This window comes from Myotis myotis, unplaced genomic scaffold, assembly GCF_014108235.1.
Source record: "Myotis myotis isolate mMyoMyo1 unplaced genomic scaffold, mMyoMyo1.p scaffold_m19_p_13, whole genome shotgun sequence".
NCBI lineage: Eukaryota > Metazoa > Chordata > Mammalia > Chiroptera > Vespertilionidae > Myotis > Myotis myotis.
Genome location: NW_023416317.1, coordinates 14,779,903 through 14,793,358, shown reverse-complemented (window position 1 = coordinate 14,793,358; position 13,456 = coordinate 14,779,903). Strand labels below are relative to the sequence as shown.

The 13,456-nt window shown below is 40.6% G+C and overlaps 1 protein-coding gene across 12 annotated transcripts in view; it reads right to left on the bottom strand.

Moving 5' to 3' along the window:
* Positions 1 to 13,456, bottom strand: part of TASOR (transcription activation suppressor) — a 62,846-nt gene that overhangs the window by 18,330 nt on the left and 31,060 nt on the right. For 6 of the 12 annotated variants that reach the window (XM_036331850.1, XM_036331853.1, XM_036331855.1 and 3 more), the window contains 4 exons: positions 8,498 to 8,570; positions 8,331 to 8,402; positions 6,658 to 7,386; positions 30 to 430 (listed from right to left, as the gene is read on the bottom strand). In XM_036331850.1, the coding sequence (XP_036187743.1) occupies positions 30 to 430; positions 6,658 to 7,386; positions 8,331 to 8,402; positions 8,498 to 8,570 (1,275 nt within the window). The remainder of the gene's footprint in view (positions 1 to 29; positions 431 to 6,657; positions 7,387 to 8,330; positions 8,403 to 8,497; positions 8,571 to 13,456) is intronic. The other 6 variants (XM_036331851.1, XM_036331854.1, XM_036331856.1 and 3 more) reach the window with 1 other exon arrangement.

The window sequence follows — 13,456 nt, the reverse complement described above, 5'->3', positions numbered from 1 at the left end:
AACAATATAATCAAAAGATATAAGCTTACTTCTTTCAAATGTAGTTTATGGTCAGTGCCTACTTCACTGGTAGAAAGAGCAATAGGATACTTTACAGATGATGTATCAGCTTCTAACAATGGGATCTGAGTGCCCTTAAAATGAGCATTTTCAATTTTTGCACAAGTAAGCTGCTCATATTCTTTCTTATCTGGGTTAGAATTCAACTCATATTCATGCTTTTGCCTCAGCTCTTCATAGGCACCATCAGAACTCAATCCTAAGGCTTTGTTGACCGTGTCTGTCAGGGATGCATCCGAATTGCGTGCATTTGCCAGTGTTTCTGATAGCCAATTAAACAGCCTATGGATTCCAGCAACACCAGAGTTAGAGGTATCCTCCTGCTGCAAGTCAGTGTCATGCCCAAGTGAGCCAATGGGCTGTGGAGACTCTGAAGGGAAAAGAGAAAGAAGTCATCTCTTAAAGTTGAGTTTGGAAGGCTAGCATAATAATTTTAAAACTTAATGTACATAAAAATTAATCATCATAGACATTTATGGGCAGGAATTCAGTAGACTTTACATGTACATCCACCCCTTACTTTAAAATATGACTGGTTCTAAACTTTTGCACATAAGTCAAAATTCCTATTAAATGAAAATTTATTTACATAATTTGAAAAATCTATTAATGGATAAATGAGCTCAAACATCAAGTTGATAATATGGATAATATATTTATTAATGACCATACTATAGCTACCTTAAAATCTACTAACAAAATCCCTAAGTCAACCAGATGCTTGACAAGAGATAAAATATTTGTTGCTACTTTGCAAAATATCAGGAAGATATGCAGATTATACTGAAAGAAAAAAAGAACTCATGACTTAATTTGAGTTCTATCTCCTTTATAGCTATTACGTTTTGTCCTTAAGATACTGTCTGACATTCTTATCATCTAACCCTTATCTCAACTGACTAGATTACCTAAAGAAATCTGCACTAACTTTGCACTAAGAACAGAAAGCACTGTAAGAGCTGGCTCAAAGCAGGTACAAATCAGGGAATTCTGCACAACAATATATTTAAAAACTTTCAAAGGGTGTAGACATTCAGAAAGTCATGTGCTTTTAATGCTAAAGAAAGGAAAAACCTGGGTAGGGTATAATGTACCACAGTGAAAAACAAAACATCAAAGAGCAGAGTACATACTGTATGATTCTAATTACATGTACATATAGAGCAGACAAAACTAATCAACAGAGACAGAAAACAGATCAGTGTTGGGGTGAGATTAGCTACAAAGGAGTATAAGGCAGTGTAATAAAAATGTTTTATATACTGGAGTGGTAGTAACATGAAAAATGTTCTATATATTGGAGTAGTATTAACATAGCTATAAAAATTCATCAAACTGCACTTAAAATGGGTACAATGTACATCAATCATATCTTAAAAAGTTTATGTTAAAGAGGTCAGGGAGGATAGGATTATAAAATGAGTGGGTTCACTACCAAATCAAGATCAGGCTATTTTAGCCCTGGCTGGTGTGGCTCAGTCGACTGAAGCATTTTCCTGTACACCAAAAGGTGGCAGAGCACATACCCAGGTTATGGAACAATCCTCAGTCCGGTCGGAGCACATACGGGAAGCAACCAATCAATGTTTCTCTCACATGTATGTTTTTTCTCTCTCTCAAAAAAAATCAATAAAATTTACTTAAAAAAAAGATCAGCGAATACAATCTTTACATCTCTAAGTTTAGTAATCAGAACTAAAGTGTGCAAAATGACTACAAAGAAACAAGTGAGGAACACCTAGAAATGCAAGTCTGATCATCACTGTTCTAGTTTAATTAACCTATCCACCCCTTCTCCCTGCTGCATTTCTCCTTTGGTCTATTATAATTAGCATGGCTTCACCATCACTTTAATTATTGATAAAGACTGATTTTCACCCACACTTTTTCACAGGTACAAAATTAGTCAGTATCAGCTAAAAATGGCACCAAACTTTATTTATCTTGCCTCTCATGTGCTCAGTGCTAGGAAATAGAGCCAAGTTTAGGAACAATGCTTTAGAGTTAGTCAAACTGAGTTCAATCATGGATTAGTGAACTACATAGCTTTAGATACTTATTTAATTTCTCTGGAATTACTTTCTCATCTGTAAAATAAGGGTAGTAATGTCTAGCATTCAAGAACTAAATGAGTCCACATATGTAAAGCGCCTTGTACATAGGAAGTTCTTAAGTCTCATGATACATGTTGACAGTATGGACCAGACAGAGTCAATAGGTTCAGCACACAGCAGAAATCCAACATAAGCTAAAGGAGAAGAAAACCATCAAGGAGCACAACACCCAGAAATTTATTCTGGAGGGATCTGAACTGCAAAGATATGAACACTTGAGAGAAATTAAAGATGCTTCAAGAAGAAAGAGAAGTAAAGTGCTAATCATGACATATTCTCAGAAAGATAAGCTTTAACCAAGGAGCATGTGAAGGAAGAATGGGAAATATGGCTATTCAGGATAGATGTTGCCAGCCCAAAAAAAACCTGAAAGATGAATACAGAAGCTGAGATTGGTGGCAAATCAGCAAAGCAATATTGAGAAGAACATCATACTGAAGTGAGTTATAGAAGCCAGGAAGGCCACCCAGGTGATAAGAATATAGACAAAGATGATACATTATAAAGAAAAAGTAAAAAACGTTATTGAAAACAACACAGTCAAATAAAACTCTCTGCAAGGATGCAAATGTTCTTGATCTGTGCTGTTCAATACAGTAGTGTAGCTGGTTTAACAAAGGAAATGGATTTTTGTTACATAAAACTTTCTGCACTATCCAATATGGCAGCCACTAGCCACATGTTATTTAAGATCTGCCTAGTTAATAAGAACAGTAGCAGTCCTAACTGGTTTGGCTCAGTGGATAGAGCGTCGGCCTGCGAACTGATAGGTCCCTGGTTCGATTCCAGTCAAGGGTATGTACCTTGGTTGCGGGCACATCCCCAGTAGGGGGTGGGCAGGAGGGAGGTGATCGATGTTTCTCTCATTGATGTTTCTAACTATCCTTCTCCCCTCCTCTCTGTAAAAAATCAATAAAATATATTTTAAAAAAAAACACAGTAGCTGCCCTAACCAGTTTGGCTCAGTGGATAGAGCGTCAGCCTGCGGATTCAAGGGTCCCAGGTTCGATTCCGGTCAAGGGCATGTACCTTGGTTGTGGGCACATCTCCAGTGGCGGGTGTGCAGGAGGCAGCTGATCGATGTTTCTCTCTCATTGATGTTTCTAACTCTATCCCTCTCCCTTCTTCTCTGTAAAAAATCAATAAAATATAAAAAACAAAACAAAAAAAACCAGTAGCAGCAGCATAAAATGTAGACTGTTACATCAAAGGTGCCTGAATATAAAGAAACATATTTCATGCTTATGTGCTAAAAGACCTCCCATTTCTTATGTCAACTAAAACAAAAAACAAACAAAAAACAAACAAACAAAAAAGCAAAGAAAACTAGGAAAAAATGGAGGGGGGGGGGGGAAGCATACATATTACTGGGCTCCCAGGGTAGAAAAAAACATGTATGCATCTAAGAAATTTAATTTTTTAAAATATATTTTATTGATTTTTTACAGAGAGGAAGGGAGAAGGAGTGAGAGTTAGAAACATCCGTCAGCTGCCTCCTGCATACTCCCCACTGGGGATATGCCCACAACCAAGGTACATGCCCTTAACCGGAGTCGAATCTGGGACCCTTGAGTCCACAGGCCGATGCTCTATCCATTGAGCCAAACTGGTTAGGGCATAAGACATTTTATTTTAAAGCTAAGAAGATTCCTTTCATTAAGTAACTCCCCTCAAACCCCCCAATATTCTATACTTTTCCAATTATAAAATTAAAGAAATATAAAAGCAAAGAAACCAAGATGGCGGCATAGGTAAACACCGGAAATTGCTGCCTCACACAACATCAAAAATACAACTAAAGGACAAAACAGACATCATCCAGGACCACAGGAAGGCAGGCTGAGTGGAAATTCTACAACTAGAAGGAAAGAGAAAAGCACACTGAGACTCAGAGGAGGTGCGGAAGTGCAGTGGTACGGAGGCGCGTGTGGAAAGGGCTGGCAACTGAGGACATGGCTGTCTTTTTCAATCGAGAGGGAGTCTCAAGCTCCTGAATGCTCTGAACTCCAGTTCCGGGTGAGTCTCTGGGAACCCAGACTCATAAGGGGAGAAACTGGACTGTCTGGCATCAGTCGGAACTTGAGGGCGGCTTTCTCTCAGAGGTGCTTGCAGTGATTACCTCAGGACACTGAGACGCGGGACCTCTTAGGGTAGGACTGAGGATCTGCCATAGCCGTTTGCTCCGCCCTGTTAATTCCCTGAGACCCCGCCCCACCCAAGCTGTGCGCAGAGGCTTTTGCATATGAAAGGCCTGGCCATTCGCAATCTGAAAATTACCTAACAAACTGCAGCTGGGTCAGAGAGACCCAGAACTTCCAAAAGAAGGCCCCAAGGCCCCACAGCAGCTTGCATTGCTTCACAACTGGGCCTCATCTGGGCACTTCCAAATCCCAAACAAAGAAGAGGAATCTGCAGATCTCTCCGTAGCTCCTGTTGGGTAGCCTCAGGAAGAGGTTAAATTAGCACCTCCTTAGAGATCCAAGAGCCAGTGTACCCAGTGATCAGAGTGGGACCATCTAGATTACAACTCCTCAGATCCATAAGGGACATACTCAGGGGACAGACTCAGTGAGCACCAAAGCCCCACTGAAGCAAGTCTTGCCCCAGAAGGGCGTCTCCAGCACAGAAGTTCTCCCACTGTAGACACAGCTGATTCTCACAGCCAATTGGCCTGGAGATCAGTTCCTGCCAGTGATACCTACAACAATCAAGGCTTAACTACAACAAGACTGTGCACAAAGCCCACAAAGGTGTGCACCAAGAGTGTCCACCTCAGGTAATTGGGGAGGCTGAGCCACTGGGCCCTATAGGAGGACACTTAGCACAGAAAGCCACTCTATCAACACAGGGAAGCATAAAAAATGCGGAGACAAAGAAACAGGTCACAAATGACAGAAATGGAGGAAACCAAACTACTGGATATAGAGTTCAAAACCAAACTTATAAGGTTTTTCACGAATTTTCTAGAAACCGCCGATAAATGTAGTGAGACCCTCAAGAAATCTAGTGAGACCCTCGAGGATATGAAAAAGGACCAATTAGAAATTAAGCATACACTGACTGAAACAAAGAATATTATACAGAGTTCCAACAGCAGACTAGAGGATCCCAAGAATCAAGTCAAAGTTTTGATATACAAAGAAGCAAAAATCACCCAACCAGAAATACAAAAAGAAAAAAGAATCCAAAAATATGAAGATAGTGTAAGAAGCCTCTGGGACAACTTCAAGCGTACCAACATCCGAATTATGGGGGTGACAGAAGATGAGAGAGAGCAAGATATTGAATACCTATTTGAAGAAATAATGACAGAAAACTTCCCCTACCTGGTGAAAGAAATAGACTTACAAGTCCAGGAAGCACAGAGAACCCCAAACAAAAGGAATCCAAAGAGGACCACACCAAGACACATCATAATTAAAATGCCAAGAGCAAAACACAAAGAGAGAATCTTAAAAGCAGCAAGAGAAAAAAAGTCAGTTACCTACAAGGGAGTACCCATACAACTGTCAGCTGATTTCTCAACAGAAACTATGCAGGTCAGAAGGGAGTGGCAAGAAATATTCAAAGTGATGAATAGCAAGAACCTACAACCTAGATTACTTTACCCAGCAAAGCTGTCATTCAGAATTGAAGGTCAGATAAAGAGCTTCACAGACAAGAAAAAGCTAAAGGAGTGCATCACCACCAAACCAGTATTATATGAAATGCTGAAAGGTATCCTTTAAGAAGAGGAAGTAGAAAAAGGTAAAGATACAAATTATGAACAACAAATACACATCTATCAACAAGTGAATCTAAAAATCAAGTGAATAAATAATCTGATGAACAGAATAAACTGGTGAATATAATAGAATCAGGGGCATAGAAAGGGAGTGGACTGACTATTCCCGGGGGGAAAGGGGTGTGGGGGGTGCGGGAAGAGACTGCACAAAAATCGTACACCTATGGATGAGGACAGTGGGGGGGAGGGTAAGGGCAGAGGTTGGGGTGGGAACTGGGTGGAGGGGAGCTATAGGGGGAAAACAGAGGAACAACTGTAATAACCTGGACAATAAAGATTTAATTTAAAAAAAAAAAGAAATACAAAAGGACAGGTGGTCCAATTAGTAGGCTAAAAGCTGAGAATACTGTATTTTCTCACATTTGTCTAAGCTACACAATTCAGAAATCCAATGTGCTAAGGTAGGAGTTGGCAAATAACTGTATTTTCTGTGAAGGACCGGACAGTAAATATTTTAGGCTTTTGGGCCATAAAATCTCTGTCCCAACTCTGCCATTATAATGTGAAAGCAACTATGTATACACATAAATGAATAGGCATGGCTGTATTCCAATACTTTCTTTACAAAAACAGAAAACAGGCTGGATTGGTTTTCACTTTGTAATCTGCAGACCCCTATGCTAGAAGAAAGGACAGAACTACTTTACTATATTTTTGGTTATTATTTTTATACTGTGTAAGAGCAAACTGATATTTTACCTTCATACAGATGGCAATTTTCAGCTAAATTACTGGTTTTGGCGAACTTTCTCATATTTTCAGGTAGATCCTCAAGCTTCCTCTTCAAGACAGTTTTGCTTCTCATATCTTCTGTGTCTGAGTCCCCACCCACATTTTTTTTCCTAGACTGAATCAAATTAATCAATTCTTTGAATCTATCCTTATCATGATCCAAAGAGTGAGATGACTTCTGCTTTCCAGGTTTAATAGTCTCACCCCTTGAGTTATTTCGTTTCCCAAATTTCTTTTTTGTGCCATTCATTTCTTCGTGGCCTTCATAATCTGAAAGTTGACCGAACTGTTGAAGTTTTCTATTGTCTTCAAATAGCTCTTTTAACTGACAAATAGGTAACTGATACATTTCAGGCCGAAAAATATAGGTATGCAAACAATCATCAATATGGGATTTATTTCTTGGAGCTGGGTATAAGAATTTTTTATCATCTAATCGTGAATCATATGGAAACATAATAAACTCTCGTTTACCTGAACCAAAACCTCGCTTAAAAAACTCACTTACATACTTTTCAACACCAGAATGAAAATTTATACTATTTATATCTTTTAATTCCTTTCGACACCGAATCAAAGCAAACTGTAAAAACTGAGTTATTTTCAATATATCTGGCATGCTCTCGTGTCTCTCTGGTGGTGCTACATTGGTTGAACCTTTTTGTGCTGGTGCTACATTGGTTGAACCTTTTTGTGCTGTAAACAAACAAAAAGAGTAAGCCATGTTAGCAATGAAGAAACTAATCAAATACTGATCTACATATTGTCAAAGAAATGTTAACAACATTCATACATTAACGGTGAACCAAACTCGTATGTACCTTAATACATGTATGTAACATAGAAATATATGAATCACATGTTTCTAAGTCTAGGGAACTAAAACAAGCCGATGAGAAACTAAAACAAAGGAAATTATAGAACATATTTTTAAAGGGGAAAATATCCACTCATTGAAGATCTCATTTCCTTTTGTAACTAGGCCTTTCAACTTGGGGCAAGCAAAATGTCAGGAGAAATAAAGAAGTAGGGCAAGATATGAGGCTCCTCGCAAGATAGTCCTACCCAGGATAGCAATGGCATTCCTTTCTGTTAAAACAGCTTCGTAAGAACTCTATCCCCATAAGGAGATATGCAGGCACTGAGTGTTACAACTGAGAATCTCATTCTTAATCTAACAGTGAAAGCCATTAGTGGGAATTTTATCTTAATATAGCACTAAAGTTAGTTCTTAGGAATGGTGAAAAGCAAATTTTGTCTGATATCAGTGTGAAAAATTCTAATTAATTTTGAATGGCCTAATATTTAACCCAGCACATGATGCTTTTATAGTTGTTAAATCTGAATGCAAAAATGAACTAAGATTTTTAAAAAATCATATTTTATAAAACCCTGAAAAATTAAGCTATTGTGTTATAACGATTACAATCAACATTTAGTGAAAAAAACGATTAAAACCCAAATAATTTTTCATAGTAAAAATAACAAATCAAGTCATATAGTTTGTACTTTACTTTGCTAATAGCTCTTACTACCCCCAGTATTTCCTAAAACATGATGTAAGAAAAACAAACTGCTTAGGGAGTTATCTGGAAATTTCAATATAGGTATCTATAAGCCTAGACAGTCAAAGAACTTACAAGTAACTATGCCTCTAGGTTCTTGAAATAGAAACAAAGCATGTAGGATTCGAGATCTGGCAGTTTGATGTTCTAAAAAAAAATAAAATAAAGAAGTCAAATTAATTGGCAATGTGTTTTACCTAAAAACTTAAAAAAGAATTATAAAAATTAAAGACATTACCTACCATATGGAGAAACCATTTGATAAGGAGAGAGAAGAAAAAGGTATCCTCGGTCTCCCAAAGGTTTAACCAGAACCTGCATTTTTAGAAGAGGGAAGAAGTTCAATCTGCTTTATTATTACTAACCATAAGGCAGACACAGAAGTTTCTGCTAATTGGTTCTTGATCATCTTTAGAAAAAATATTGTTCCTTAATTGTTAAAAACTCTTTTCCAACTCTGCTAATTCACAGAATTCTAATAAAATATTCTTTAGTTTTTGTAACTTAAGTGAGAAAATTCCTCTAATTTACTATGAAACCAACTTACTGATTTCCCCTTGACACTAAAATATAAGGATCAAACTAAAGCCTTCAAAAGCAATTCAAAAGACATGTTAATTGCAAAGGCAGTGTGCTGGATGTTGGAAATATAAAACAAGTATGACACAAATGCTGCCTTTAAGAGTTCAGGCTAATCACAAATGAAATGTGTTGCTAATTCGTCAGATACTTAATGAAAATCTTTCACACGTAAGGCAAATTGCCTTGCCAGAAATAACTTCAAAGACAAAACAAAATATCTGATCACTAGTTTATAATTGGGTGGACAGAGCAACACAGGAAATATCAATAATTAGATTAAGTGAGACGAATTCTTAAAAAGATTTACAAAGCAACATGAAGGGAAAAATACAGTTCATTTATGATCAGAAAAGAAACTGAAAGTGTACTGGAGGTGAATTTTGAAGGATGGGTACAGTGCCAAGAGCCTGAGGTTGGGGGAAGGACATTTCAACAGAGGCAACATCATGAACAAAGGCAGAGTTATAATATGATAGACATCAGAATACCTATGACTGGCAAAAGGGTGAGAACAGATTAAGACAAATGTATAAGACAAGTATACAAAGAAAGATCCTAGGATAAATTATAAAAAGACGAGAATGCCTGGTTAGCCAGGAATGCACTGGAGAGTATACCCTTTTGAACTGGAATGATTCCCTTGAAAGAAAACTTGTGCTACAAATCCCTATTAAATAATTCCAATAAACAAAATTTGTGTAAGGACCCATAATTTAAAGGCTGAAAACTGACTGTGCTACCAATTTACATTTAATAAAAACACTGTTTGAACACTCAAAAAAAAGGTAGACAGTGTACATGAAAATTTTGTTTCAGACTCAAACACTTTTATCTAAAAGTTTTCTATATCACTAGAGGCCCAGTGCACAAAAATTTGTGCACTCTGGGGGGAGGGGGGGTCCCTCAGCCTGACCTGTGCCCTCTCGCAGTCTGGGACCCCTTGGGAGATAACGACCTGCTGGCTTAGGCCTGCTCCCGGGTGGCAGAGGGCAGGCCCAATCCCTAGGTGCAGCCCCTGGTCGGGCTCAGAGCAGGGCCGATTGGGAAGTTGGGGTGCCTCCCCTTGTCATGCACAGAGCAGGGTGGATCGGGAGGTTGCGATGCCACCCTCAGTCACGCTCAGGGTAGGGCCGATTGGGGGGTTGGGACACCACCCCCGTCACACTCAAGGCAGGGTCGATGGGGAGGTTGGGCGCCACCCTCTGTCACGCACAGAGCAGGGCCAATCCGGGGGTTTGGCACTGCCCCCTGTCACACACACAGCAGGGCCCATCAGGGGTGTTGGGGCTCCGTACCCTGTCATACATAGAGCAGGGCCCATCAGGGGGTTGGGGAGCTCCCCGCTGTCACGCACAGAGTAGGTCCGATAGGGGAGTTGGGGCACCGTCCCCTGTCACACACAGAGCAGGGCCGATCAGGGGGTTGGGGCGCCGCCCTCTATCACCCACAGAGCAGGGCCGATCAGGGGGTTGGGGCACCGTCACTCTCACACTCAGGGCAGGGCTGATGGGGAGGTTATGGCTCTACTCCGTCACACACAGAGCAGGGCCCGTGGGGGGGCAGGGGGGTTGGGGTGCCAACCTCTATCACCCACAGAGCAGGGCCGATCAGGGGGTTGGGCCGCCGCCACTCTCACACTCAGGGCAGGGCCAATGGGGAGGTTATGGCTCTACCCCATCACACACAGAGCAGGGCTCGTGGGAGGGGGTTGGGACACTGCACCCTGTCACACACAGAGCAGGGCCGATCAGGGGGTTGGGGAGTTCCCTCCTATCGGGCACAGAGCAGGGCTGATCAGCAGGTTGGGGCGCCTTCCCCTGTCACGAAGAGAGCAGGGCGGATAGGGAGGTTGTGGCCCCGCCCCGTCACACACAGAGCCACAGGGCGATCAGGGGATTTGGGCGCTGCCCCCTGTCACGTTGATCCCAGTGCCGGGAGGCCTCGCAGCTCTGCTGATCCTGGTGCTGGGAGGCATATTACCCTTTTACTATATAGGATAGAGGCCTGGTGCACGGGTGGGGGCCGGCTGGTTTGCCCTGAAGGGTGTCCTGGATCAGGGTGGGGGTCCCCACTGGGGTGCCTGGCCAGTCTGGGTGAGGGGCTGAGGGCCATTTTCAGGATGGCGGGTGACTGAAGCTCCCAACCGCTCCTTTTTTCCTTTTTCTTTTTTATTCTGGGCCAGCTTTAGCTCTGGCTCCAGCTCTGAGGCCTCTGCTGCTGAAAGCAGGTATCTGGTTTGTTTGGGTTCTATAATCGAAAGACTGTATCAACTCCAGCTCTGAGATCTGGGCTGGCTGAAAGCCCGGCTGGGGTTTTGTTTAGCTTCTATAGCTTCTATATTTGTAACAATGTTTCAAACTGCAAGCTCAGAGGCCGGCAAGGCAGGCGGGAACGTTGGAGTCCTCCGTCACTGAAGTAAGCAAGCCTCATGTTAGCTTCAAGCTGCCTGGCTGCCGGCCACCATCTTGGCTGGCAGTTAATTTGCATATCGCCCTGATTAGCCAATGGGAAGGGTAGCGGACGTACACTAATTACCATGTTTCTCTTTTATTAGATAGGATATCCTTTATAACATTTTGTCCGACTCCTGGTTGTCAAAACAGGAAGTTGGAAAACACAAATAAAATTTTCATATTTTGTGTGGTCACTGAGGAAAAACAATTAGATTCTTTTAATGTTTCACCTACTCCAAATACTAGGCTTTTAAAATTTCCCTGGCTCCCCTGACTGGTTTGGCTCAGTGGAAAAGTGGAAAGAGTGTCGGCCTGCAGACTGAAGGGTCCCAGGTTCGATTCCAGTCAAGGGCATGTACCTTGGTTGCAGGCACATCCCCAGTAGGGAGTGTGCAGGAGGCAGCTGATCGATGTTTCTCTCTCATTGATGTTTCTGACTCTCTGTCCCTCTCCCTTACTCTCTGTAAAAAATCAGTAAAATATATTTTTTTAAAAAGAAAGTATTAAAATTTCCCTGGCTTAGTGGTCTTTATAAAGACCACTGTCCTCAACTCTAAGGGAATCAACACCCTAAAAACACCCAGGCAGACAGGCTTTAGAAGTAATATCTGTGGCTTTAGCTCAAAGAAAGTTTAAGCCCTCTAGAAAAGGAAATACAGCTGGTCAGCATGGCTGAGTGGTTGAGCATTGATCTATGAACCAGGAAATCATGATTCCCGGTCAGGGAACATGACTGGGTTGCAGGCTCAATCCTCAGTAGAGGTGTGCAGGAGAATCAATGATTCTCTCTCATCATCAATGTTCCTATCTTTCTCTCCCTCTCCTTTCTTCTCTGAAATCAACAAAAATATATTTTAAAAAAGAAAGAAAAGGAAACACATACCTATAAACTCTGTGCTCCTACTGCCTCTATTTGTTACATCTTACTGTTTCCTTCAGAAAACAGTATTAACCCAGTCTGTGCATTTTTATTACTAGAGGCCCAGTGCACAAAATTCATGCACTTGGGGGGCCGGGGGGGGGGGGGTTCCCTCAGTCCAGCCTGAGAGACTCCCACCACTGCCATTGTGCTTGCCAGCCGTGAGCCCAGTTTCTGGCTGAGTAGCGCTCCCCCTGTGGGAGTGCACTGACCACCAGGAGGCAGCTCCTGCATTGAGCATCTGCTCCCTGGTGGTCAGTGTGCATCATAGCAACTGGTCGTTCTGAAGTTTGGTCAATTTGCATATTAGCCTTTTATTATATAGGGTTCTACTATTTTCACTTTTCAATAACAAAACAGGTAATTAATATGGTACAAAAATGCATTAAAACATAAAATATTTTAGCTCACAATCTTAAATGACCAAGCTTACTTAGGAGGAAAAAATCTACTCTAAGTGACTCAGCAGAAACAAGATTCAAGCACCTAAGAGCTTCAAATTGGAATTATCAGATGCAATATATACAACAACAGATATGAAATGTTCAAAGAAATAAACAAAATAAGTGGCATAAATGAAAACACGTTCACACAAAAATTAGTATACAAATATTCAAAACAACAATATTCATAATAGCTAACGCATTATAGCTGATGAATGGACAAAATGTGGCATTATACATACAATGAAATATGATTCAGCCATAAAAAGGAATGAAGTACTGATATATGCTACAACATGGATGGCCCTTAAAAGTACTATGCTAAGTGAAAGCAGCCAGGTACTACAGGCCACATAATGCATGATTCCACTCATATAAAATGCCCTGAATAGACAATCTCATACAGACAGAGGTAGATTAATGGTTGCCAGGGGCTGGAGGGAGGAAGAAATGCAAAGTAAATGCTTAATGGGTATGAGGTGTCTTTATAGGGTGATGAAAATACTCTGGAATTAGATAGTGGTGATGTTTGCACAACACTCTGAATCTACTAAAAAATCACCGAATTATACATTTTAAAATGGCTAAAATGGTGAATCTTATATTTAGATAAAAAAACAACAGCAAGAAATTATCAGAATATAACCTCCATCTCCTAGAACAGTGACTAGTACATAATAGGTTTTCAACAAGTATTTCTGAAAGAATTAACAAGAATGTTATAATAAAATGAGACAGATCTCAAAAAGAATCAAATATAACTTTCAGAAATAAAAATACTCTGTGAAATTAGAAATTCTATGA